The sequence below is a fragment of the Misgurnus anguillicaudatus genome, chromosome 19 (genome assembly GCF_027580225.2).
Source record: "Misgurnus anguillicaudatus chromosome 19, ASM2758022v2, whole genome shotgun sequence".
NCBI classification, from domain to species: domain Eukaryota; kingdom Metazoa; phylum Chordata; class Actinopteri; order Cypriniformes; family Cobitidae; genus Misgurnus; species Misgurnus anguillicaudatus.
In genome coordinates, this window is record NC_073355.2 from 39,605,921 (window position 1) to 39,633,689 (window position 27,769).

General features: G+C 41.1%; 1 protein-coding gene across 1 annotated transcript in view; it reads left to right on the forward strand.

Moving 5' to 3' along the window:
• The window catches only part of LOC141349278 (Fc receptor-like protein 5), a 185,980-nt gene extending 164,988 nt beyond the window's left edge, over positions 1-20,992 (forward strand). Inside the window, exons 4-8 of the mRNA XM_073856675.1 lie at positions 18,418-18,621; positions 18,863-18,919; positions 19,081-19,167; positions 19,480-19,539; positions 19,642-20,992. Of these exons, the coding sequence (XP_073712776.1) occupies positions 18,418-18,621; positions 18,863-18,919; positions 19,081-19,167; positions 19,480-19,539; positions 19,642-19,691 (458 nt within the window). The 3' untranslated portion in view covers positions 19,692-20,992. The remainder of the gene's footprint in view (positions 1-18,417; positions 18,622-18,862; positions 18,920-19,080; positions 19,168-19,479; positions 19,540-19,641) is intronic.
• The last annotated feature ends 6,777 nt before the right edge of the window (positions 20,993-27,769 follow it).

Here is a 27,769-nt window from a genome sequence, read left to right on the forward strand (position 1 = left end):
TTAAACGACAATTGTATTGAAAGTTGAATATACCAATACCTTTAAAGGCAGAGTGCACGATTTCTGAAAAACACTTTGGAAAAGGGATGGCCAACTACCAAAACACACTTGTAGCCAATCAGCAAAAAGGGGCGTGTCTACTAACCGACATTGTTGCCTGGGTTGTGTATGAGTGGGGCGGGTCTATCAAATGAAGGTCCAGATTCTATTGGGGTAAGGGCGTGTTTGTTTAGGTGATTTCAAATATCAACATTGGCTTTCAGAGATCATGCCTTTTTTAGCATTTTTTAGCAGGTATGCCTAATGGGCTATTATTTAATTTACAACACAATATCGAGACTATTTAACTTTTGTAACAAACCAATGAAGGGTTTCTTTAATGGAACCAAATGAAGACAGCAGATTAAGTGAACATTTTAATTTTAAATATATTTAAAATCTAAATGTCATCTAAAAGGTAATTGACAATTTAGAGAGGAAGTTGGTGAGCTGTCAAAATGATGAAGATCATGGTATTTGTCAGAGTTGGAAATTAGCACCCAGCACCAGCCAAACGCGGGTAATTTTGTGTCGTGGCGGGTAAACTCGCTTCACCTACCGGCCACCGTGGCGGGTAAATAAAATGGGTATACTGTTTCACCCGGACATTTTAGAGGAGCCACGCCTTCAAAAAATGTGCCGTTACATCGTAGGCATTAAGAGGTTTGCAGAGAAAACATCTCAGGAGGACCCAGTGGACAAAGAGGCGAAAGTCAAAAATGTTTTTTTTTTTTAAAGAACGATGGAGAAAAGCAGACAGGGAGTCCTGCGATTGGTTCGTTTACGATGGTCCCGTACACACTGCATGTTATTTGGTTTTCACTTCACCTTTTAATGCTAAATCCTGTTGTGTACACACACAGTTCAGTAATTTACGGTGTTGACAACCGCATTCTACAACCGAATTAACTCCCGCAAAATGCAGGTAGTGACAACCGCATTTATAGGAACTCTGCATCGTGTACATAACCAAACTGAACCACAAGTAGTTTATAAAGTGTTTAAACATGCCTCATGGACATGACGGGTCTCTCTTCTGAAAAAAATAAATGCCTAGAAGGGGAAAAAGTCTTCTGTATGCGCAGTTCAGAAAATAACAGAGGCTGTGCTAAAAACATTCTCTGGGGGAGAAATCGTCAGAAATCCATTATTTTGTTATTCAGCTCCCCTGGTCATATATAGGTTCCCGCGCGCCTGGGCGTGTTTGTTTAGGTGATTTCAAATGTCAACATTGGCTTTCAGAGATTATGGATCATACCTTTAAATGTACAGTAAGTAGGATTTTCCCCCATCTATTGGTCAAAAAATATATTTTCCATTTAAATGAATAGTGCTCTCTAGCGCCTCCCTTTGCTAAATGCATGTTGCAAGTACAGTAGCCATTGATCTCACTGATTTCCTTGTCCATTTCAGCTGGTTCATGTGTTCTGAATGAAAACGCATTGCGGTAGGCTAGTGCTTTTTGTCCCTCTCTGCTATTATAGTTCCCTTTCAGTCGGTCACTACGACGTCACGTCGTGACCGACGAATTGGGAGCTCGCTTAGAGAGACCAATCTGCTTCGAATACTACTAAAACGCCAATGAACTTGGCATTGAGATATTTGCATAATGCTGGCGCCGCCCCGCCAGGTGCGTATATAAGGCGCACGTGCAAATAGGGAAATCAGCTTTTTATCGCTTCGAAAGCCGGCAGTATCTGCTACTGAGAAGCTACTTTACTCTGTTGGGATCGATTGCGGAAGTTGGTTGGACTGGCAGTACAACAGCGGACGCTTCGCAGTATTCCACAGGCTCTACATCTTTTTTGTTTTGAGTTTAGTGTGTGCGTTGCCTTTCCCTGTGCGCATCATCAACTGAGCATCTGAGTGAATTTCCCTAAAAGAGTGATACGAGAGAGCTTTGTGCCTTGTTAAAGGCAGCCACTCTCTCGTATATCCGGAGATTAGCGTCCTTTTCAGGATGGCTTTTCGTCCGTGCGATCTTGGATGCGGGAAGTATATGGGTCCGAAGGACGGTCACGAGCGTTGTCTTTCGTGCTTGGGCATCGAGCACGCTGAGGCAGCGTTCGCTGGGGGTAAGTGTTCTCACTGCGAGAACATGTCCCTTGTGGATTTGCGGAGACGGTTGTCTTTCCTCCGGGAAAAACGCAACCCACGTCCGACGAGCTCTGATCGCCGCCACGGTGCGGCTGTGAAGCTCTCGAAGGATGATCTCCACATCACTGTGCTGAGCCCGGTCGGGGGATTCGTCCTCCGGCTCTCAGCCTCCTCATCCACAGCCGGTTGATGTGCCGATGGAAACTTCAGAGTCGTGTTCTACGATGTCTGTTGGATCTGTCATGCCTCCCTCCGGGTCCACGGAGACCGCAGCATCCGAGGGTGGGCCCTCTCCCTCTGAGGATCCGGATGTCCTCCCCCCCTCCGGACGGGTCGTGACGCCGGATTTCGATCCAGAGATGGTGGCCGTGCTCTCTCGAGCGGTGGAGACCGTAGGGTTGGAGTGGGTTCACCCCCCACAGCCCGAACCGTCCCGCCTGGATGATTGGTTCTTTGGAGCTGCCCGGGTTTCACAGCCCTCTCCGCCAGTACCTTTCTTCCCCGAGGTGCACGAGGAGCTGACCAGGACTTGGAGGTCGCCGTATTCTACCCGTTTACGGCCGTTTCAGCCCTCCCCCCTCACCTCCCTCACCGATGGAGCCGCTAAGGGTTATACGGGGATCCCCCCGTGGAGCGTGCGGTTGTGATGCAGCTGTGTCCGGCCAACGCTCCCACTTGGAAGGATCGCCCAACCCTCCCCTCCCGTGCTTGCAGACAGTCTTCCGGTTTAACGGGGGCTGCCTATCATGCATGTGGAGAGGCGGCTTCAGCCCTGCATGCTATGGCGTTGCTGCAGGTCCACCAGGCCAAGGCCTTGAGAGATCTGCACGAGGGAGGACACGACTCGCCTGTGCTTTCGGAGCTCCGGGCCGCTACGGATCTGGCCCTCCGTGCTACGAAGGTCACGGCACAGGCGATTGGTCGTGCGATGTCCACGATGGTGGTCCAAGAACGCCATCTGTGGCTCTGTCTGGCCGACATGACGGATGCTGAAAAGAACAAGTTCTTGGATGCGCCCGTATCCCAGGCAGGCCTGTTCGGCGAGTCGGTGGAGTCGTTTGCCCAACAGTTCTCCGCCGCCCAGAAGCAGACGGAAGCGATCGCTCAGATCATGCCCCGGCGCAAGCGACCTGCATCTCGCCCCCCAGCGCCGGCGGCCCCGTCTGCTCCTCGCCGAGGGCGCCCTCCGGCGGCTGCCTCCGCCCCCCTCCCCCCCGCTAGAACGTCTTCTAGACCACGGAGAGGGAACAGCCGTCGGCAGCCCACCCCGCCCGCACCACCCGCTTCCCGTGGCAAACGGGAATCGAAGCAGCCCTGAGACGGGCGACCTGGAGTTGGATGGGATCACTCTGCGGGAGACGGTGATGGCACCGCTCCTTCCACCGGTAGAGGGCCGGGTGGAAAATCTTTTGTTTCGTTTTGTTTCTGTTCCGCCGGCTTCTCAGCCGGCACCCACAAAACCACAAAAAGAGTGCATTCCTATTCCTCCTCCAGGTCTCCAGAGGATCGAGAGAGATGTGAGCGGGCAGTCAGATGCTCTTCCTCCCTCTCCTCTATCGCCAGTGGGTGTTCTGAGGAGTTCGAGCTCTCCGCTACGGAGACCGGACCACCAGCAACCCCTTCGGAGTCTGCGTCCTCAGCTGAGGAGACCGGACGACCGTTTCCCTCAGCGGGCTCAGGTCAGTGTCACACACACACATACTGTAGATGCTTATGCTGTCACGGCAGACGCACCGGCATTCCCGCCTGTCCCGCCTCGCTGCCCCGCCGCGGGTACACCGGTAGTGCCGTTAATTCCTCTCGTATGGTCCCTGGGGGCTTGGCTTCAGCTTCCCAGTCCGTCTCGTTGGGTTTTACGCACGATCCGCCTCGGTTACGAAATTCAATTCAATCGGCACACTCCCAAATTTGCGGGCATACGTTTCACCACGGTGAAAGCGTCCGTTGCACATGTACTGCGTGCAGAGGTCGAAGTCCTGCTGGCGAAGGACGCGATCGAGCCGATCCCTCTTACCGAGATGAGATCGGGTTTTTACAGCCCGTATTTCATAGTACCCAAGAAAGGCGGCGGGTTACGACCGATTTTGGATTTGCGTGTCCTGAACAAATCTCTTCAGAAGAGGTCTTTCAGGATGATTACACCGAAACAAATTTTCAGTGCAATACGCCCCCAAGATTGGTTTGCAGCGATAGACCTGAAAGACGCGTACTTTCATGTGTCCATTCTCCCTCGTCACAGACCGTTTCTCCGGTTTGCGTTCGAGGGACGGGCATATCAATACAAAGTTTTACCGTTCGGGCTGTCTCTCTCTCCCTGTGTGTTCACGAAAGTAGTAGAGGCGGCGTTAAAGCCCCTCAGAGAGAGCGGTGTTCGCATTCTGGCTTACCTCGACGATTGGCTTATAATAGCGCATTCTCGGCGGACGCTGTGCGAACACAGAGATCTAACACTTCAACATCTCGCCCGTCTGGGTCTTCGGGTCAACTGGGAAAAGAGCAAACTCTGCCCCACGCAGAGGATCTCTTTTCTCGGTATGGAACTGGACTCGATCGATTTATCGGCGCGTTTAACAGAAGAGCGTGTCCAATCAATTCTGACTTGCCTCGGTTCATTCCGAGGGAAGAATGCGGTCCCTCTGAAACAGTTTCAGAGACTCCTGGGGCGTATGGCAGCAGCAGCGGCCGTGACACCGCTCGGGCTGCTCCATATGAGACCGCTTCAGCGTTGGCTTCACGATCGAGTCCCGAGGAGAGCGTGGCGTGCTGGCATCCATCGTGTAACCATTACACCTGCGTGTCGCCTAACATTCCCCCCGTGGTCAGAACCCGCATTTCTCAGGGCCGGCGTGTCCATGAGACAGGTCTCCCGGCATGCTGTTGTCCACACAGATGCCTCCGACACGGGCTGGGGAGCCACGTACGACGAGCTCACGGCTTCGGGGGTGTGGACAGCACCCCAGTTGCATTGGCATATCAATTGCCGCGAGTTATGGACAGTATATCTGGGACTCGTACGCTTCGCTACGGAGCTGCGAGGGAAGGATTTACTAGTTCGCTCAGACAACACTGCGACTGTAGCGTATATCAACCGTCAAGGCGGTTTGCGCTCTCGTCACCTGTCGCATCTCGCTCGTCATCTCCTCCTTTGGAGTCAGAAGCATCTGAGGTCCCTTCGTGCCATTTACATCCCGGGCTCGCTCAATACAGCGGCAGACGCGCTTTCCCGAGCGGCGCGCCCCGGCGAATGGCGACTCCACCCCCAGACGGTCCAGCTGATTTGGAGGAAGTTCGGTTGTGCGCAGATAGACCTATTTGCGTCACCAGACGATACCCATTGTCGCCTGTTTTATTCACTAACCGAGGGCAGCCTCGGCGTGGATGCGTTGGCACACAGCTGGCCGCGGGGCATGCGCAAATATGCGTTCCCCCCAGTGAGTTTAATAGCACAGACACTGTGCAAAGTCAGGCAGGACGAGGAGAGCCTTTTAATGATCGCCCCATATTGGACGACCAGGAATTGGTTTCCGGAACTAATGCTCCTCGCGACAGCCCCTCCCTGGCGGATTCCCCTGAGGAAGGACCTTCTTTCTCAAGGAGGGGGCACATTATGGCACCCGCGCCCCGACCTGTGGAATCTCCACGTTTGGTCGTTGAGCGCGCGCAAGGTTTAAGTGATTTGCCCCAGGCGGTATCTAACACTATTGACGCGACACGAGCTCCGTCTACGAGACGGGCTTACGCGTTAAAATGGAACCTTTTCGTCACCTGGTGCTCTTCGCAGCGCGAGGACCCCAGAGAATGCCCTATTAACATCGTGCTTTTATATCTTCAACATAGACTAGATGGTAGGCTGTCACCGTCCACTATTAAAGTTGATATCGCCGCTATATCTGCGCATCACTCACTTATTAACGGCAGATCAGTGGGCCAGCATGATTTGGTTATTAGATTCCTGAGAGGCGCTCGCAGGCTAAACCCCTCGCGCCCCCCTTCTATTCCTCCCTGGGACTTGTCCATGGTGCTGAAAGCGCTGCAGAGTCCTCCGTTCGAGCCTTTGCAGTCTGCGAGTCTAAAGCTTTTATCAATGAAAGCTCTGACCCTACTAGCATTGGCCTCTGTGAAGAGAATAGGGGATTTACATGCATTCTCTGTTGACGATTCGTGCCTTCAGTTTGGTCCTTCTGTCTCGAGCGTGACTTTGAGACCCAGACCAGGCTACGTGCCCAAAGTTCCCACTACTCCCTTTAGAGATCAAGTGGTGAGCTTGCAAGCATTGCCTTTGGAGCAGGCAAACCCAACCGAGGCTTTGTTGTGCCCCGTACGCGCACTGCGATTCTACGTGGACCGGACGCAAAGCTTCAGGACCTCGGACCAGCTCTTTGTTTGTTATGGTGGCCAGCAGAAAGGGAAAGCTGTCACTAAGCAGAGGATGTCTCATTGGATAGTTGATACTATCGCCCTAGCTTACAATTTGCAGGGCATTCCTTGCCCCTTTAATTTGAGAGCGCACTCCACTCGGAGTGTTGCCTCATCTTGGGCATTAGCTCGTGGTTCCTCGCTAACAGACATCTGTAGAGCTGCTGGTTGGGCGACACCTAATACGTTCATTAGATTTTACAATGTTCGTATCGAGCCTGTATCCTCTCGTGTTCTGTCCTCACCAGGGAGGGCACGGAGGGCAGACTCGCAAGTCGGCTTGCAGCCTCCAACTGAGGCTCCAAATTGAGTTTCAGTATGGAAGGCTAACAGAGCAAAAATGCGTAATGGTTTGATTTGCTCTCTCCACTGCCTTGACAGCCTTTGTTGCGGAGCATTGGCTGTCAGCCTTTCACTAGCTGTATTCTTACGAACCTACGTGTTTGGCCAGGGTCCCACATTGTGTCCCAACGGGTTCCTTTGTGAGTATTATTCCGTGGGGTTAATCCTACCAGCCCACGTTTCCCTTAGCAGAGCACTGCTTTGCTTACACAGCCACGGCTGTCATTTTTACCTCAACTACGGTTGACTTTCGCCCACCATTAGCCCTTAACGGGGCGGTGGCTTCCGCAGCGTCCCTATACCGCTCAGATAGGGCGCTTCCCAGTCGCTGGCACTACTGTGGGGTTAAAGGAACATCTAGTGCCCGGCCTTCTGCCTTAAAACCTAATTCTCCTTATCCTTAAGTGGAACCGGAGGGCTTTACGCAGACACTGGAAGAGGTCAGCCCCTAGTGGCGTTTTGGTAGGGATTCCCAATTCGTCGGTCACGACGTGACGTCGTAGTGACCGACTGAAAGGGAACGTCTCGGTTACGGATGTAACCCTCGTTCCCTGAAGGAGGGAACGGAGACGTCACGTCCCGTCGCCACAGGTGCTGCCACCTGCTGTTTAGGCCGGTCACCTTCCGGCTTTCTCAGCGAACAGAAGCTGATTTCCCTATTTGCACGTGCGCCTTATATACGCACCTGGCGGGGCGGCGCCAGCATTATGCAAATATCTCAATGCCAAGTTCATTGGCGTTTTAGTAGTATTCGAAGCAGATTGGTCTCTCTAAGCGAGCTCCCAATTCGTCGGTCACGACGTGACGTCTCCGTTCCCTCCTTCAGGGAACGAGGGTTACATCCGTAACCGAGACGTTTTTCAATATGGCGGAATGACATGGAAGACTCCTTGGCCTTACCCGTTCAATGTAAAGAAAGAGAAGATATTCTAAGCTTACAAAGAAAAGATAGATCACTTGCAGAGGTCATTTGACACCAACAAGGACATATTTATGAATAAATATGAATATTAATAAAGACATTAATTTTGATTAATAAAATACTTAAAAAACTACACATCGCCATTTTACTTTTCGAATGCTAAAAGAAACATCATTGTTCACTGGAGAGACTGAAGTGTGAGGTAGAGGATCAGTACAGTAACTGGAGATATCAATGGTATAAAGACACAAATAAAGTGTTTGAGACTGAGCATGACAGAGACTCTGTGTTTTATTCTCTTACAGGAACAAAACCTAAACTCACATCAAATACTGAAGGATCTGTATTGACAGGTAACACAGTGACTCTGAAGTGTCACATTGATCATTGGTCTACTGGATGGAAGTTTTACTGGTACAACAACACACAAAACACTGAGAAGACGACAACAGAAACAAACTCTTACACAATCAATAGTGTTAAAGTTTCAGATGGAGGTCAGTACTGGTGTAGAGCTGGAAGAGGAAAACCAGACTATTACACAGACTACAGTGATGGACTGTTGATAAATGTTACAGGTGAGACACAACATGAATTTAAGTAGTGTGGATGCCATATTTAATCTGACAGTCTGGTGATAGGTTGTTAAAAATTATTTTTTAGACAAAAATATTTAGGTCCCCAATTCTTTTGGTAAGTACTTTATAACTTTGTTTATTACACGGCTCTCTGGAATGCTTGATTCTGATTGGTCAGTTGAGACATTTGCAGGTTCGTTCTTTTCAAATAATAACCGCTCCAAAATAATAACACATAGCCGGACTACTTGTACGAGTAAAATCGCTCCGCGCCAATAAAGATCAATAAAGATTACTGTCTGTTTGGCGCCATCTTGTGACAAACACTGGACAACCACGACAAGACACAGACAGCTTACTGAGACTGAACTTGACAAAATAGAGCATGACAGCTACGAAGCCAACACACAAAAAAATACAGAATGGACATTAAAACTTCTCAAAGACTGGCTAAAAGAGAAAAAATGGAGACAGACAAGTATGAAGCAGAGGATCTTAATGAGGTATTACGATCATTTTATGCATCGGTGCAAAGTTTCGCAGAAGGATAAAAATGTTAATTTAAAACAAATATGCCAATAAAACGTTTCAAATTCATACTCATGTCCAGTTTTTTTTTCTTATGTGGCAAGTAGCCGTGTAATAAGCGGGATAATGTAGAGGCAGCCGGTAGTTATTGGGAAATAAACCCCTTCAGTGTGATACACTCCGCTTCGCGTCAGGTCCTGATCAGGGTTCTAAATTAACTTTTTTGACCAACAGCCAATCAGCATTTCCACTAGCCAAATTTTTTCCGGTGAAAATAAGAGAAATTATGAGTGCCACTGAATGCAACAATGATTCGTTTTTTCTTTCGCGTGCATGCAACAATCCTGACAAAACATGACAACATTTTTGTGATGAAATATAAGCTTTCTTAATTTCTCTGTTGATAGACATAAAGCTTTACTGGGGCACAGGCCCCCCATTTTTTGCTGACTTTTTTGAAAGCCTGCTGTGTGCAAGACGTGTGCAACAGTTCTATGCAATGTCCTTTGCTTAACCCACTATTCTACAGTGCAACAGGTACTGCGAAAGATAAATATGTATTTAAAAATATTTAAGTATAATCTTCATCATACCTAACATTATTAACATGTTTGGAGGCATTAATGACATAAAATGTTTGGTAATAATGACAGCAGAGAAATGTTTTCTACATTATACAATAACAGCAATGATTAATAACTTATTTTTACAAGAATATTTCAAGAAACCAGTCATTTTACGACTGCTATTCTAAATTATCTCAGTCATAGTTACTGACTGTTAAATGTTATGTAAGTTAGTGTCCTAGAATTAAATACTAGTTAAGTAAATATTAATTTAATATCTGTAAATACAGAACAGTATAACACATACATCTGTTGATTTTCTCAGCAACATTGCAATTCAAAAGACTTGACAAAAGGTTTTCCTGAGATTTTTCCTCTAATATTTGAGAACTGACTGAGTGTGGATGTAGTTTGTCTCACCTCCCATAAACTTATCATCTCTCCGTTCTGCTTCCTTTTCCCTGCTTTGCACAAAACATTTATGATGTCCATTTACAGAAGCCAATAATGATCGAGTCAAAATAAGATTATCATTTTTATTTAGAAACTTACTTCTCGTCATGTTTTCATAATTACTCATTTGCGTGGCGTCCCCTTTGGATGCGCGCGCGGATGAACGCAAAGATGCGCGTGGACATGGATACATCCGTGCACGCGTCAGTGCGACGCTTCGTCGCTTTACAAGCGTAAATTGGGTAAATACATTGCATATAGATCTGAATACACTAGTTAACTGCTAAAATTTAAACTTGAGATTTACACCTTTTTATTTTTTAATTTTTTTTTATTGTGCTTTAAACAAGAATACAACAACTCGTAGAGGTAACAGCATAAAAAACTCAAAGACAAACAACAACAGGGGATACACAATAATTGCAAGGAGTGGAAAAAAATTATAATACATACATACAATTTTAGAGGACAAGAAATTTAGATATGTTTGTGGACAATTTCAAAGCATGACAGTTCTTCAGTAGTTTCAGTGAAGAGTGAAATAGTTTAAATTCACTCATAAAGTGTTGAAAACATGGGTGAGAATTTCTCCATTTGCAACAATGGATATGATATTTACCAAAAAGAAGAACAATGTTAACAATGTCTGTTAATGGATTCTTTAAACCATCAACGTAATATAAAATGTGGTGTATGTTAAACACAGGGATGTTTGGCATTTTTGAAATCAGCCAATTTCTGACATCATTCCAAAACTGGTTTGAAATGGGACAGGTGAAAAACAAATGATCCAAAGATTCATCAGCAAAATCACAAAAAACACATGCCGCCTTGTCAAATTTAAAACGCTTATGAAGAAAAGTGGAGACTGGGTAGATCTTGTGACAAATTTTAAAGTGTGTTTCTTTGACCTTAGGTGGAATTGGCCATTTAACATACTTAGAAAAAGACTTTTTCAACAGATCCACAAACTCTAGAGATACACAGTTCCTTTTATAGTCGTGATACAACTTGGATTTAAAAACATCTGTGGCAGCCTTATTATTAAATTCTTTTCCAAGTAATTTGTAAGGTCCAACTAATAAATTTGGTAATACAGGAGTAACAACGGAATAAGTCAATGTACTACGTATTAGGTGGACCAAAGGTAGAGGAATAGCTTTACAAATTCTTAGATACTCTCTCGGAGTACAAGTTAAATTAAAGCGTAACACAAAATTATCATATGACAGAAAAACACCATTATCACCCATTAAGTCAGAAACAAAAACAATTCCTTTGTCAAACCAATCAGCATTGAATACTGATTTTCTGCTTATCAAAATTGCTCTATTATTCCACAGAACTGAATTGTGTGGAGTAAAATTGTGAGAAAAGATCATTTTCCAAAACAATAAAATTTGACCATGAAATTTAGACAAGGCAATTGGAATCTTATTAATCTCAAAGTCACATTTTAACAAAAAATCCAGCCCTCCAATCTTACCAAACACCGCCCTGGGTATATGAAACCACATAGAGTTCGAACAAGCAAAAAAAGTCCTTAACCAATTAATTCTGAATGATCCTAACAAGGCTTCAAAGTCCAAGGCTTTTAAACCACCATTTTTATAATCTTTGACTAATTGGGCTCTTTTTAAATAATGTGTCTTATTCCTCCATACAAATTGAAATAATACTGAGTTGACTTTCTTAATATTATTATTTGAAATGAACAGGGAGTGACAGGGATATATTAGTTTTGACATACCTTCAGCTTTAGATAAAATAATTCTTCCAAATACTGTGAGATCTCTGATAAGCCAGTGACTGAGAGATTTTTTCATATCAGCGACACGTTTCTCAAAGTTGACCTCCTCAATTTTACGGACATCCTTAGATATTGTTAAACCCAGATATTTAACCTCATTTTGTACATTTATTGAGGCAAAAGACTTCTCAGAACAGGAGTGAATAAGCAACAAGACACATTTTTTAATATTGAGAGACAAACCAGAGGCATCCGAAAAACTCTTAATTAATTTTAGTGCAATATCAACCATACGTTTATCCTTTAAAAAAATTGCAGTATCATCTGCGAATTGGCTAATCTTGAATTCCCTATCAAAGATTTTAATGCCTTGCAAATCAACGTTATTAAAAATAGCCAAAGTGAGCATTTGAGTTGTTAAAATAAATAATTTTGGAGATATGGGGCATCCTTGCCGAATCCCTCTAGACACCATGAAGCTAGGAGATATTTCAGATCCCAAGGAAACTGATATGTCTGAATATAACATTTTAACTATGTTGCAAAATGTATCCCCAAAACCCAATCTTTTAATTGTTTCAACAATAAAACCATGCTCTAAAGAGTCAAAAGCCTTATAAAAGTCAAGGAATAAAATTAGACTTTCTTTCTCTATTGCATGACTGTAGTCCAACATATCAAAAATCAGTCTAGTATGAAAATGAATATTCCTGGCCTTCATAAAGGCAGATTGACATTCAGAAATGACATCAGACAAGCCATTATCAAGTCGAATGGCATAAACAAAGGCTAATAATTTGTAGTCCGTCCCCAACAAACTTATTGGTCTCCAATTGTCAATAGAAAGCAAATCCTTGTCAGTCTTTGGGATCAATGTAATTAAACCACGCTTCATTGTGGGAGAGAGATTCAATTTCAAAATACATTCACAAAGGGCTTCAAATAAAAGCAATCATATATCCTTCCAAAAGAAAACATAAAAATCAACTGTTAAACCATCTAAGCCAGGTGATTTTCCCTTGGCCATTTTTATAATTGCTTTATCTAACTCCTCAATTTTTAAATCCTCCTCCATAGTGAGCTTAAAGTCATCCTTAATTAGGTCTATACATCCTTGATTTTTTTGAAAAAAGGATTGACAGCTTGCCTCAGAGTATTTTGAACAATACAAATTATTATAAAAATCTCTTACTTCCTTGTTGATTAAACTTAAATCTTCAGTTACCATACCATTAATGCTCAATTTGGATATCTTCTTTTTGGTTTGCCTATGTTTCTCAAGATTAAAAAAGTAGGAAGAATTCTTTTCACCCTCCTCTATCCATCGAGCCCTAGACCTAATAAAGGCACCATTGGCTTTATCTAGAAATAAAGAATCTAATTGAGTTTTTAAATCTATTATTTGGGCTTTCTCCTCATCAGATAGCATGGCTTTAGAGGATAATCTATTAATATTTGTAACAAATGCAGTTCTAAACGTAGGTTCGGGAGGAGCCTAAACATTCAGGCCTGTCAATCATCATCATCATGGGTGTATATAAGGCAGCCTTTAGGCCTCCCTGTCCAGCTGCAGTCTTTTCCGGCATCCCTCCTCCTCCCCATCTCCTCCTTCACTCTCTCTTTCTTCCTCTTTGCAGTTCCGTTGCAGGGGGTTGAACTTGTGGCTCGAGCCCCAGCCTCAGGGCTCTCTTTAAAGGTTCAGAGCGCAGGTACAGAGCTCCCTTCGAGGACAGCAAGCCAAGTTAGTTTACCATTGGTCATTAAGACCTGAATGCGCAGGCGAACTAGTGAATTATATTTTGTGTGATCCGCTTTTGATGAGCAGAAAGTTTTCCCCTACGAATCGCTACCTCCCTAACCTTAAATTTAAACCACTCCCATTTATTAAGATAAGAAGAATCTAAAGACATTACCTCATTAAGAAGAATTTTAACTTCTTCACAAAAATCTTTATTAGCTAATAGACTATTATTAAATTTCCACACTGAGTTTTGAGGTCGCTTGTTGTTATTTATGATAAGAGATAACGTCACTGAGCAGTGATCAGTTAAGGGGGCTGAAGAGATCTCACATTTTGAAATGTTATCAATCCATTTAAAGGGAATAAGCCAGTAGTCCAATCTGGGGCACTGACCATTGTTAGATGCATTGAACCATGTGTACTTTCTGACTCCAGGATTCTTAAGTCTCCAGCAATCAGTCAAATTTAAATTTGAAACCATATTGTTGAAAATATCATCAAGGGTATGAAGGCGCCCTCCAGAGGAAGGACGGTCAATTGCATTATCAGGAACCAAATTAAAATCACCCCCTACAATAACTTCCTCTGTTAAATATGTCAACTTCCATTGTTTAATCTGAACACAAAGATCAGCATAAAATAATTTGTTAAGGGCTTTAGAATTGTAACCATATACACAGATTAGGATAAATTTAACATTGTCAATCTCAACAGTCACCATTAGCCAATGACCATTCGGATCACTTTTATGATCAATGATTACGCCTTGAAACCTATGAAACAGAATCATTACCCCAGCTGAATGAGAAGTGCCATGACTGAAATAGGCAAAGTCTCCCCACTGAAGTTTCCAAAAACGTGTGTCCTCACATTCAGAATGAGTTTCTTGCAAAAAAAAACAGTTCGCCTTCTGCTCCTTGCAATAAAGAAAAATTGCCTTGCGTTTAGCATTATTTTTCAAACCCCTTGCATTTAACGATAACAAGGATAACATAAAAAGAAAAATTAGATATGTGCAAAGTCAAATATAAAATTAACCGAGCATGAGCAGGAATGAGAAATCATACTAGCCACAAAAAAGACCAGTACTAGTTTGTAATAGCCCTATAACAGGTACAAACCAACCTCAGAACAGTATCAATAATGCAAACAAGCATAAAAAAAATAAATTCAGTCTGGTTCCACCCCCTTGTTATCAATCAGCGCATAGCCTTCCTTAAGATACGCACGCTTTCTTCTCCGACGGGCCTCTTGAACCAATGGCCATAATTTAGCACGGGCCAATATGTCATCCTTGGAGAAGTATTCCTTAAAACTGATGTGAAGATCTTTGCAAACTCTAGCATCCTTAGATTTTCTCCAAACTTCATCACGCAAAGTGCGCATTCCAAATTGAATAATGACAGCTCTGGGTCCGTTATTTGAGGTTGCGAAACTTTCTCTCTTGCCGAGCCTGTGCACGGTATCCACGGTATCACGTAGCCTCTCTACAGAAATGGGGATAATCCGGGTCAAAATCTCAATGACCGTCTCGCGGACATTCTCGTCGTCCTTCTCAGGCAAGCCAATCAGCCTAAGGTTCCATCTCCTCTTGTAACGAGAGTGTTCCTCGCACGCGCTCTTCAGAGTAGCATTCTCTTTTTTAAGATGCATCACTTGCGATTGCAGATCAGATATGTCTTTCTTGTTCTTGTCGATGGCTACCGAATTGGCCCCAATCATCTTTTCAAAGCGTAAAAAGCGCTGAGTTTGGTCGTCAACTTTCTGAGTTAGCACGTGAACCGCCTGAAGAATCGCGTTGACCGTGTCTTCTTTAGCAAGATCATCAGAAACTATGTCATCTTTACCATGGTCATCTTGCGTCTTGCATCTTTTAGATTTTTTTTTGTTTTTTATCGGCGTGTGATCCCAGTTAACTTTGTTGTCTTTTACTAATGCCATGTCAACATTACCATTAGCATTAGCCTGTTCCACTTCAAACTCCACGATCACATCTTCATCACACGCTTCATTGAGAGCATTCAAATCGTAAGCATGGTCCGACAACATTATTAATAGATAAAAAGAGGCTATTACAAAACAAACAAGATTAAGTACTTGGCTATTTATAAGTTTGAATCGGAGCCTGCTGAAAACACAACCTCTCACTCCGCCATCTTAGAACCTCCTCATTGAGATTTACACCTGGGCACAAAAGATTTACACTGGGGCACGTGCCTCAGTAAAGGGGTGTGGCAACACCGCTGTCTTTTAGTCTATCCTCCCTGCTCTGCCCGTTCATTCTCCTTCTTCCTTTTGTGTTCTGGTGGACGCGTTCAGTTCGTTTCCGTGGTTTCTCGCGCTGGTTTCGCTGCAAACTGCGCTCAGCCAATGGGCGTATGAAACATTATCACGTAGCATTACGGCACAGTGTTTATGGGAAATGTAGGAAGTACTGCCAGAGGGATAAATGACAGAGAACGGAGCTTTATGTATCATGCTTGCAATGCCTCATGCATCACCGGCCAAAGTGGCTAGTAAGTTTTTATTAATACCCGCCAAAATGAATTTTAACCCGCATTTGGCGGGTTGGCGGGTGTTAATTTAGAACCCTGGTCCTGATCACACTGTCGGGGCTTATTTCCCAATAACTACCGGCTGCCTCTACATTATCCCTTACTAAGAACGCACCTGTTACACAAAATGAGAAATTGATGAAGATTAGCTTTAGAAGAATTGAAAAGACTATAATTTAATGCTTATATGTTGCTTTTGTGTCAGTATATTCCGGAGTGAACGCGGCATACGTGTTTTAGACATTTTAAAGTGTTACTTGTGGCCTTTCAACAGTTAAAGGGCTCAAAATGAATTAAAAGGACTGTCCTCACGGTTTGGATGTAACACAATCTGTTTCTTTGGCTTGTCAAGAGTCTGCGATAAATAACGCGCAACAGGTCGATGCCTCTTAATTCCTGCTTTCTGCGCATCTATGATAGGATCAAACATATATTACATCCCAGCTGGTTTTGGACTGTACGGGGGAGTTGATATTATTATATTATCCCTGCTGTTTGTCTCTGTTTGTTTGTCTCTCCCTTCTGATTGTCAGCTTCAATCGGATCTTATTCGCCAATCTGCATGCTCAGACTATTATTTTTTCTTCAATGTGGTTTTACACTATTTATCATCTGATTTATTACGTTTAAAATCTTCGCCCCACTTGCCAGCCAGAGTTTATAAATTACGTGTCAGCCACGGTATGTGCATCGTATGTGCAGCTTTCAATCAGCTTCATTTGACTATTACATTCCGGTCATCTGGTCTTCACAACACCATCCCCCAATTATCTAAATATTGTGAAACGGGGTGTCAGTTTCAACAAGTTCAGCATGTTAAAATATACTACCATTGTCCTGTCGGGAAAGTCTGAAATAACTTCTATTAAAATGGGTCTCTTAAATGCTCTTTCTATCAAACAAGCCTTTTATTTCTTTGTTTATTAGTGAGACTTGGTTGAATTCTGGTGATCAAATGGCTTTGGATGAGCTGACACCAACTGGCTGTGGCTTTCTGAACTCTCCCCAGGCCACTGGACGAGGCGTTGGTGTAGCCACTGTTTTCAGAGACTCTTTTAAATGCAAATTGTTATCCACAGAAATATATTCAAGTTTTGACGTACAGTAGCTTCTTCTGTGCCTTGGTATATAGACCTCCTAAACTGAATAAGGATTTCACCCAGATTTTTTTGATTTTCTCTCTGTATCAGTGTCTCATTGTGATAAACTTTTGATCCTTTTAATGTTCATTGGATTTTATAGTTCATTTATGCTTCCCATCAAAGCCACTGGTGAATGAATTTCTTTCTCTTATTGAGACTTAATTTCACACAACATGTGGTTCTACTCATAAGAAAGGTCATACATTAGATCTTATCTTTCAATCTGTCTTGTCTTGTCTCAGCTAGGTTTTTAACAGGACCTAGGAAGAGGGACCATATTACACCCATACTGCAATACTTACAATGGCTTCTTGTCAAATTTCGAATAGATTTTAAAATTCGCTTGTTTGTCTTCAAGGCAATTTCAGGATTAATTACTCAGTACATTATTAAACTTCTTATTCCTTACTCCAGTGGTTCTCAAACTTTTTCCGCGTGCGGCCCCCTGGTGGCCCCCCATTCCTTTGCGGCCCCCCCAAAGAAAATTTAAAACTGTTCTAAAATTTATTTTTTAATTAAACAACACATATTAAGTTATACAAATTAGTGCTGTTGGTTAGTAGCCTTATTTTTGTTAAGGTTTATTTACACAGAATTCGTGATAAATGAATGTATTTTATAAAATGTCATTAAACTGGGGCCCCCCTGGCACCATCTCGCAGGCCCCTTGGGGGACCCAGACCCCAGTTTGAGAACCACTGCCTTCCTCTTCCTCTAGAGTTCTTAGGTCATCAGACCAAAGGCTTTTAAAGGGCCCTCGCTGTAATTTTAAAAAGCAACGAGAGAGCGCTTTTTCTGTGGTACGTCCCAAACTTTGGAAAAGTCTCCCACTCCATGTGAGGGCAGCTCCTTTAATTGCTATTTTTAAATCTTATTTAAAAACTTATTTACTTTCTTTAGCATTTGAATGTTGAGATTGGTTGAGTTTATGCAACATTAAATGTTGTTTTCTTTTTAATGTTTTCATTTTATTTTTGTTAAGCACTCTGGAGCAATGGCTGTTGTTTAAAAATGTGCTATATAAATAAAGTTGCTTGCTTGCTATATGTATTGGTCCTTATTCACCTTTATTAAACTAAAACATTTGCCTGTATATTTTTCAATATTTTTTGTTGTGCTTCTATGGATGAAAGACCTTCATGCAGGTTTGAAACGATGTTCTAATTTTCACAACCCAGTTTTTTGGTCAATTAAGAAAGTTTAGCTTTTATCATTTATTAAGATGGTCATTTTTTTGCACAATTTGCATTTGCACTGGTTATAAAAGAATGTATTTCTGCTTTTCCAGCCGCAGGGTCTTCATCTAGTGGTCTTATTGTTGGTCTGTGTCTTGGTCTGAGCGTCGTGTTTTTGATCTTTTTCTTGGTCCTGCTGTGGTGCTACAAAAACAAAAAACTCTCTCAGTCTCCGTCAGCTTTCAGTCCACAGCAGAACATCAGCCAGACATCAGATCAGAAACAGACTGAAGATGGTTATAATCACCTGCATACTGGTCAGTTTACTGTAGATTTATACAGTATTATCAGTGCCAGAAATCTGCTTTTATAAGAGCTGATGGATCCCAACATATACCCAAAACACCCTAGTAACTGCATAGCAACATGCTAGAAACACTATCACTAATGTTTAGTCAATATCAACATATTAAACAATATTTCTATTAAGGCTTTACAAGACCTAAAACTTTGACATATTGTCTTTTTAAGCTTTATTAATTATTTTATTTTCTACAGGAGAGGCTCATCTTTATGACTCTGTTAATACAACAGACAATAAAGACACAAGCACAGGTAACATATTGATGTTATTTAATGTTGTTCATCTCATTACAGTAAAACAATTTTTAAGGGTCAAATACTTTTCCTTTCTCAGTGACTCAGAAACACAAGAGCCCATGTAGAAACTACTAGAAGAGAAAACTATTAATCATTTATTTTATTCTTCACTTTAGACAATGTAAATGAATCAGCTGATCTCACCTATGCTGATATTGAACTGAAACCTAGGAAAGAAATGAAGAAAAAGAAAGAGAAGAAAGGTAAAACAAAACCTCATGATCAACAGAGATATCCAAACATTTAAAATAACACATTACTGTACCATAAGTTATTTATCATGCTGGAATAACATGTTGAATCACTTTATGTTGCTTCATGTTGCTTTTATTGAACTGATCTATAAACAGAAAGATAATATGTTTAATATCTGTTTAATCTATATTTTAAATATTTCTGTTTAATATCTATTAACAGGAAGCTAAACTGTCTTCTTTGCTCGGAAGTTACACTAATTGTCAAAAGAGATGTATGAATGTTGAGTTGTTTATAATGAAGTTTCTTGTCATTTTTAGGGAATAACAGTGAAGGTGGTGATATTGTGTACCCTGAACTGAAGAAACCGAATGATGAAGGTGAGATACAAAAGTATTAAACAAATATGAACCAAACAGCATCTAAAAGCTTTACTTAGTATCGGTGTTCAGTATCCATTTTAGTATTTTGCTTTTTTTCAGATGTTGCTGGATCTGTTGATGTGACTTATGCTCAGATTAAAAGATCATAGGAGAAAATGATACCAATATAGTAACTAATGCTTAATATTATCAATCCAAACCTTCATGCTTACTATTGATTTTTCTAATAGCATAAAGGAGAATAGGTGCGGTTTAGCACTTAAAATGGTTTCCCTATGATTACAAGCAAGTGAACCACTTTGAGTTAGCACCATTTTTTTAAAGAGTGTACATTAATAAACTTTTCAGTACAGTACATACTCATAATGGCACAAATGCCACAGCAAGACTGTTGATCTCTAAACACTTTGTTTGTCTCTTGATACTTTTTCAACCTAATGGTCTAAAAGGGTACATGATACAAAAGTAATATTTTTCTGTACACTGTAACAAATGTCTGTAAAATAAACAAATCCTTACTGTAGACATTTGTGCAGAATTCCGAATTATGTAAATTAAATCCTGTGTAAACTCACCATTTATAACATGGGCATTTCCTAAAAAATTATTCAATTATCAAAATTCTGTTTGTTATCATTTATTTATATTTAGTTACTGTCATAAAATGCCTTCATTTATTTTCAAATAAAAATAGGGTGCACCAAAGTCCCTTTAGGCAAGTCACGCTACTAGACGGCCATTTTTGCAACGCCTTAGGGAAGTTATTTTAATCATGCAAGTGTTATCTACTTTAATAGGGAAAGACAAATATCTCTAAAATTACATGCTAAAGTCACAATTAAACAACATCTCTCTGACCAACAATTAAACCTTGCATCTACTGTACCATAACTTTCTTTCTTAAGCTCAAATTGAGTTAGTTAAACAATTATTTTGTAGTTTCAGCTTCTGTTAATGCACACAGGTTGGCAAGCACCAGGGTTGCCAGGTTTTCATAGCAAAACCTGTCCAATTGCTACTAGCCCAAAACTTGCCCAATCGAAACTTTAATCATTATTCTCCGATTATTCACCATCAAAAGTCAGGCCCCTATAGTGTACAGTGATTATAATTACATTTTATATTACCGATTTTACCTTATCTTGCAGACTGCAATAGTTAAGTGTTTCTGTTATTAACTTACTATTATTCTCATGGATTTTGTTGCGTATTTGACATTTGTTATCTTGTTTAATAAAAGACTTAAAGTTTATAAAAATACTGCATCATGTTAAAAATGTATTATGCTTATGTCTTTGTTTTGTGCAAATTTGTACAGAATTTGGGATTTTAAACTATTTTGTGTTTACGCCTCAGTTTTTTACTGTATTTTTAGTTTGTTACAGTTCTTAAGAATATTCTCACCATACTTATTTGCATTATTAATTCTCACTTTGCGCTTTCTGTAAATAAAGATAAAACTTAACACCAGTTGTAGTCGTAGTTAACTTATCAGCTTGTTAATGTCACTATTTGCACCCGTTATTACCATTTTATCTGAAGACTGTTCTGATAAAAGTTATATTTGATACACATGAATTTGAAGAGTTTGTTTCCAAAACGCAATAAACGCCATTTAAATATATATATATATACATATATATATACAACAGTTCTTTCTGGTTCTCGAATCTGATTGGCTAAGAGGCGTGCAGTCTCCGTGTGTCTCATTTGTTCACTAGCTCGTAAATCAGTCTGTTAAGCCCCAATCGGAAGTTATTATTCCGTCAAAGACCAGCGCTCTTGGATGTTAGGTTAAAGTCACATCGTGTGGAAGATTAACACTTGGAAAGAGGAATGTAAACACAAATTTTTTTCTGGAGCTATATCTCTTATCAGAACGCGAAAACACCGTGGAACTGCAGGTAAGCACCGCAGCTTTTAAATGTGGACATTGATCATTTATGTAATCGCGACATGACTATTAAAACATGTTATGAGATATATCCACTGATATATTTATAAGCAGCATGCAAAAACATCTCTCTGACACTTATAAAAAACAGTTTTATATAGTACTGATAAGAACAAAGTCTAATAATAATCGAGTGCTCGTATCGCGTTAAGATGAAATGGTAAACCAATAGTAACATTATAGAAGTATAGTTTTATTCACTTTTACCTCGCGCCAAAACAATAACAACACAAAAGACACTAAATATGAATAAGAAAACAAGTAATAGTTTTATCATGACACCAAATACTGCAGATTTGATCTCATTTTGATGATCAAAAACAAACAAGGCCAACAAATGAGCCAGGAATCCCTGTCAGAGATGTAGCCCAGAGAGGGCGGTGGTCAGCGGGGTGAGTCAACACTGACGTCCGCTCATGCTTTGGTTCTCATTCGTACAGAATCTCACTAAGCAAACGGTAAAACAGGCGCTATCTTTACTAATCGACTGTAGATTTAAATATAATAAATATATATTCTCGACTGAACTAATTTTAAAACTACACTTTGTGACCAAGAAACTTTAATATAAAGAAACGCCTATCCGTCCATTGAGTTGTTATGAGCTTCAAAGCAGCCGAAAGTTTTACCTGTCATTCTGGTCGCCCTCAAATCCGTGGCGGAAGAAGTAGTTCTCAAACAAAGAGGGTTTTAAAATAACTGCGTTGTTGTTTTCTAGTTTTCGTTTTTCAAACGTGTGCCGTCGAACTGTTGTATAAAAGCAATATCGCTCTCGGAGTCGTGTGATATAGCGCTATGTCATCACGGCTGTGATTAGGCCAGAGGCACGAGCTATATCACACTCCTACTCGAGCGATATTGCTTAAATATTTACCACCTAAATCAGTATTGTATCAGGTCAGTATAAAAAAGTAAATTCTTAATTTGACTGAAAATCCCATATCTGCCGTGTTATTCTGTCATCTTTTCTTTCTTTTTTCCCAAAACGCAATAAACGTCAGTCCTCCTTCTCTGCAAAACGCAATAAATCTGCAAACAAATCATTGTAAACAAACAATGGCGGCACGTTGAATACACACAGAATACTGGTTTTCCCTCATCTACTTTGTACTTCGTAATCAACAAACAAAAAAAAATTATACTTTTGATGGCATTGATAAACATGTGGTGGTTGTTTGTGGCGGGGAAGAAACGTAAGCCACTCGGGCAACCGAAAAACGAAAGCTTTTTTAACATGACAGCTTTTGTCCTGCAAACACATTGACCTCAGAGGATCTTATGAAAAACTTCCCATTATTTTACTCAAAGTCAACGAAAATCAAGCAGGAACAAAACATTTTACAGCTGATCGCTTTCAAATAAAATTCAGCGACGATGTCCCAAGAATGACAGTGCAATGACGTTGTTCTTAATATGACAAAGTAAGTGTTTTGATTAATGCCATTAATGTTTATTTTTTAATCAGTCTATACCACTAGTCAACTAAATGAATATAAAGATGAATGCACATTTATATATTGATTCAATAGATTTATTGCATTTTGCGAGAAAAAAGGTTTTGATAATAAATCTTTGAAAATCAAATTATGGATTTCAATTTTTAATGTTATTATAACCTAAAGATGCTATGTGAAAATTTGTAACATAAAATAGTGCTTTTCATCTTGTCACTCTGTTGGTGTAGAAATCACGTTTGTACAGAAATTAGTTAAAATGGATTTATTGTGTTTTGGAATTTGTAACTATGCCTAATTCAGCATTTATCATACAAAACATTATCACTTTAGCACTGTTGCATACTTAATACCTTTTCTGATTTAAAATACAGTACTGTATTTTAGAGATTTTAGTAGGAGAGTATCTACATAGTGGGTTTCCGTCCAGAGGTGTTAACAAAAATGACCACTGAGTGAACTAGAAAACCTAAAGGGACTTGTATGTGTACTTAGGGACTTAGTAATGTATGTGTTCAACAACCACATCCCCTGCCCACCCTTGACTACTGCATCTTTTAAGTCTCATTTACACCTCTCTCCATAGATGGGGGATTGAATATAAGTTTACAATGATGATGATTTATATTAACATGCCAGCTCACTCAGGCCTAATGAAATCTACTTTTTCACTGCTTTTTATTTTGTGCCTTCCAAATAATTTAGGTTTATTAGATTTTGTATATACTTAAATAACACAGCAGTATAGTTTGAAGAGCGCTTGTGCCTTGCAAACCTCTTTACAGACTAGGGATGCACCGAATCCAGGATTCGGATTCGGCCGAATACTGGGCTTTTTGACGGGGTTCGGTTTCGGCCGAATCCTAGATTTTTTTTCCACCGAACCGAACCCTAGGCTTGCGCTACGCTGGTCGACGTCACGCGGCCGTTGATTACACACATCGGGTGCTGATGTGGAGATGAGCTTTTTCTTTCGGTGAGCCTTAGGGGCTGGACACACCAAAATTTTTTAACACGGCTGAAAACGCCTTGTGGACGCCGAATGCCAGCTGTTTTTCAGCTGTGAGCCGGTTGGTTGCTGTGGTAATGTCCCGCCCCTCCTCCACTGTAATTGGACGGCCGTGTGAAGACTGTGACATTGACGAGCGGAGCTTCTAACTCAAAGTATATAGTTTTCAGCGCGGAGCTGCTTGCTTATTGGAAAAACGAGCTTGTCGCAACGCATCGCTTTCATTATGCATAGGCTTATGGTAATTGTCAAAATAGTTTTCCAACTTGTCATCCTGGCATAATGTACGGTTAAAATTAAATAAAATGAAAAATACACTGCTGTGGACGTTGTTTACTTCATTAATGTGCTTTACTGTGTTAATGGAATAAGGGTGCGAGTAGGATTCGGTATTCGGTTTCGGACGAATCTTAAACGGTGGATTCGGGATTCCGAACCTAAAAAATTTGGATTCGGTGCATCCCTATTACAGACACATTAAAAATTGAATTCTCAGATGTTATAATGGGAACTATGACAAACCCTTTGGAGTCCATGACAAATGTCCCCAAGGGGACAATAAAGTATATTCTATGAACTTATACTGTAGCCTAATTTATCTGACCTGAATGACAAACTAATCATTCTGGATCGTCAATTCAAAGAATTAGCAGAATTAGCAGGGTTCAAAATAATACATCCATCTTACATAGAAATGAAACATGATAATTTTTTGTATCTCTGGATCAAAAGTCTGATATAAACTAACAAATGTATGCAACTGTAAAACCTGTCATGTGCTAGAAACATGATTGACTGTTCATAATGCATTTGAATGTTAAATGAAGAGTTTGTCATGGTTCCCATTATAACATTTGAGAATTCAATATTTAAATTGTTGCTATAAAGATGGAGGACAGCTGTAACATTGTGTTGAATAAGTTTGAAATAAGATGTAATGTAAACTGTGCAGTGGCATCAGTCGAGCCTCAGATATCCACCTGTTTCTTGGCGTAAATGTGGGCGGCGCCATCTTTGAGCTTTCCTGTTTATGACTTCCGGTGAGCCGCTAATGGTAGTCTATTTCGAAGGACACAAGTGTGCCGTTTTGACTGGCTGATTAATGTTTATTATGAAATCCAGGAGGCCGACATCATTTGTGCAGTTAGGGGTTGCCATAATGGCTAATACAAACACATCTCTACAAAACATTTGTTTTAACCATAATCCATGCACAAGAACTGAATGTGTATGTGGCACACATGCACTCATGATCTGTATTTAAAAACCCATCCAGTAAAACCTTTCATAGAAACTGCCAGTAAACAATAAATACAATATTTTTTTTATAAACAACTAATATCATGCTAATAAAAATATGCTGATTTAGCGGATTGATTTATTCTGCTACTATATATTATTACAAAAATGCGATTACAGCACAGAATCTATACAACATAATCTGCTTAGTTAATGTTTATAATAGTTTGTGATGTGTTTGCGCATACTTTTGTTTTATGTTTTAAATGAAAAAGCAAATACTTAAAAAAAATAAGCAAATAATTTCATAAGCATGAAGTCTCCACCTAGTGCATAATAAGCAATGTAAAAATATTTTCATAAAACCAAAACAATACTCAATACACACTGGTTCATACATGGCAGGTGTAGTAAATATTAACTGTTTAAATCATGTTTTATGCGTGCTCCCACTACACTGTTTTCTACCGGCTGGCTATTGAACCGGAAGTCTTGCACCGGAAAGGAAATACATCACATCACTTGCGTTCGAGAAAAAGGTTGGTATCACAGATGTCTGCCTCTCTGGCTGACATGCCTTCAATTCTTCATTTTTTTAACTTTATATTAGGCACTGCTTAAAATGTACTACTTTTTAATATTGATCCTGATGTTTTTGTTTTGGACATTAATGAGAAATATTTGTCAAAATGTTGCTGTCCTGTTTGTGAATTAAAGGTTATTTAAATAACACTTTCACAAATTTAAAACTAATGTCAGAACCTTAGAGACAGGTGATTTAAAGGGACTTTTAGTAATCAACAACTGCCCACCCTTGACTTCTGCATCATTTCAAGTCTTATATTCAATCGTTTGTTTATGGGCAGTCTAAATAAAGTTTTTAAAATGACAATTTATATTAACATTGCTTGCTCTTTTAGACCCAATGAAAAATATTTGTTTTGTTTTTTTATGCCACTTAAATCGCAAAAGATTATTAGATCTTGTATATGATGACTTCGTTTGAAGAGTGTGTGCTTCTGCTCTTTGATATTTTGGTTCATGACATGATTGAGGCCACATGTTAAGGTGTGAACATGTTGCTAAGTAAAGTCTGTTTGTGTCTTGCAAACATCCTCACAGACAAATTGAAAAGTATGATCGAATTCTCATGCTATATGTTATAATAGAAAATGTTATAATGGGAACTATGACAAACCATTCATTTAATATTCACATGTATTCAGTTATCTTAAGAGCCATCCTGCTCTCACAAATTTCTGTGGCATCATTCTCACAGATCTCCGCATATTTCCGTGGCCCTGCCATGGACTTTCTTTTTCGTGGCATTCTCACGGATTGGTTACTCAACTGTTTTGTCCTATTTTCTTACCATTGTCGCTTCGGTTTAGGGTTAGATTTACATAAAATGACATCCCTACCCAAACCCAACTCTAACCCCAACACCAGGCGACAATTGTTTAAAGTTTAGGAAATATTAAAAAATACATCAGAAAAAATAGTTTAAACCAATAATTAAAGTGACATACTAACGCAGATGTCACGGGGTGACGACTTTTCAGGGCGGAACCAAAAGTTGAGGAAGTTTGGTTCCGCCCGGATGTTTCCGCCCCGACCGGAAAAATCGAAACACCGGACATCCGGCAGCTTTGCGAAGGCTGTAATCAGCGGATTGAGCACAGCTGTGCCTAGTTAAAGAGATCGCCGGGTAATTGGATAACGGGAGTGTAAAGAGAAGTATAAAAAGCACAGTTAGATGACAGTTGGGAGTGGAGTGTGTGCTGAGGAACGGAGCTGTGCTCATTGTTAGACGTGGTGACTGGCTATATTTCTCTCTCTTCCCTCCTCTCTTGTTGCAGTTACGGTGGACCGGCTGGATTTAAGGAATAACCCTACGGGTAGAAAAGGAACTCTGGTCCAACTAGTAATTTGGAGGGATTAAAGCAAGACGGGATTTGACCTCGTTACACAACGTAAACAAAGGCTATCCGCTGTGAGTATGTCCGTTGGTGTAGCATAACTGGCAGAAAACTTACATTGTGTGATCGTTGGAGCCTTCTAGGATTAGGAAGGCGGCCCTACCCCTATAATTAGCGTGGTGGGCGAGCCGCTAGGAGCATACATTCCATACAGCCACAGCAACGCGACTTTGGTCTGGTCGTTTCGCCATCGCCTCTACGTTAGCCCCAAGCACAGTGGAGGATATCGGGCGTTTCCCTTGTGGTGTTGCACTACAGTGTGGTGAGTGAGACTTTACAAATCATAAGCTTTTTCACGTTAGAGTGGTGCTGTGTATTTGCTGTGGGTTGCTGTGTGTCTTGTCAGAGAAGCCCCGCACCATCCATTCTCTTCCCTGGAAGGAGGACGGAGGGGCCAACGACCCCAGACCTCATTGCCCTCATACGCTGTGTGCTGTTTTAAGAGTACGAAGAGACGCAGGCCAAGAGCTGTGGAGGACTGTGAGTAATATATTAGAAGCATTTGTGGTGTAAGCTTATCTGTGTTTGTATTGTCGCAGAGTCGGAGGCGAAAGGGTCCGCTGCCCCCGTGGTCTCTACGAAAGGGCGCCCC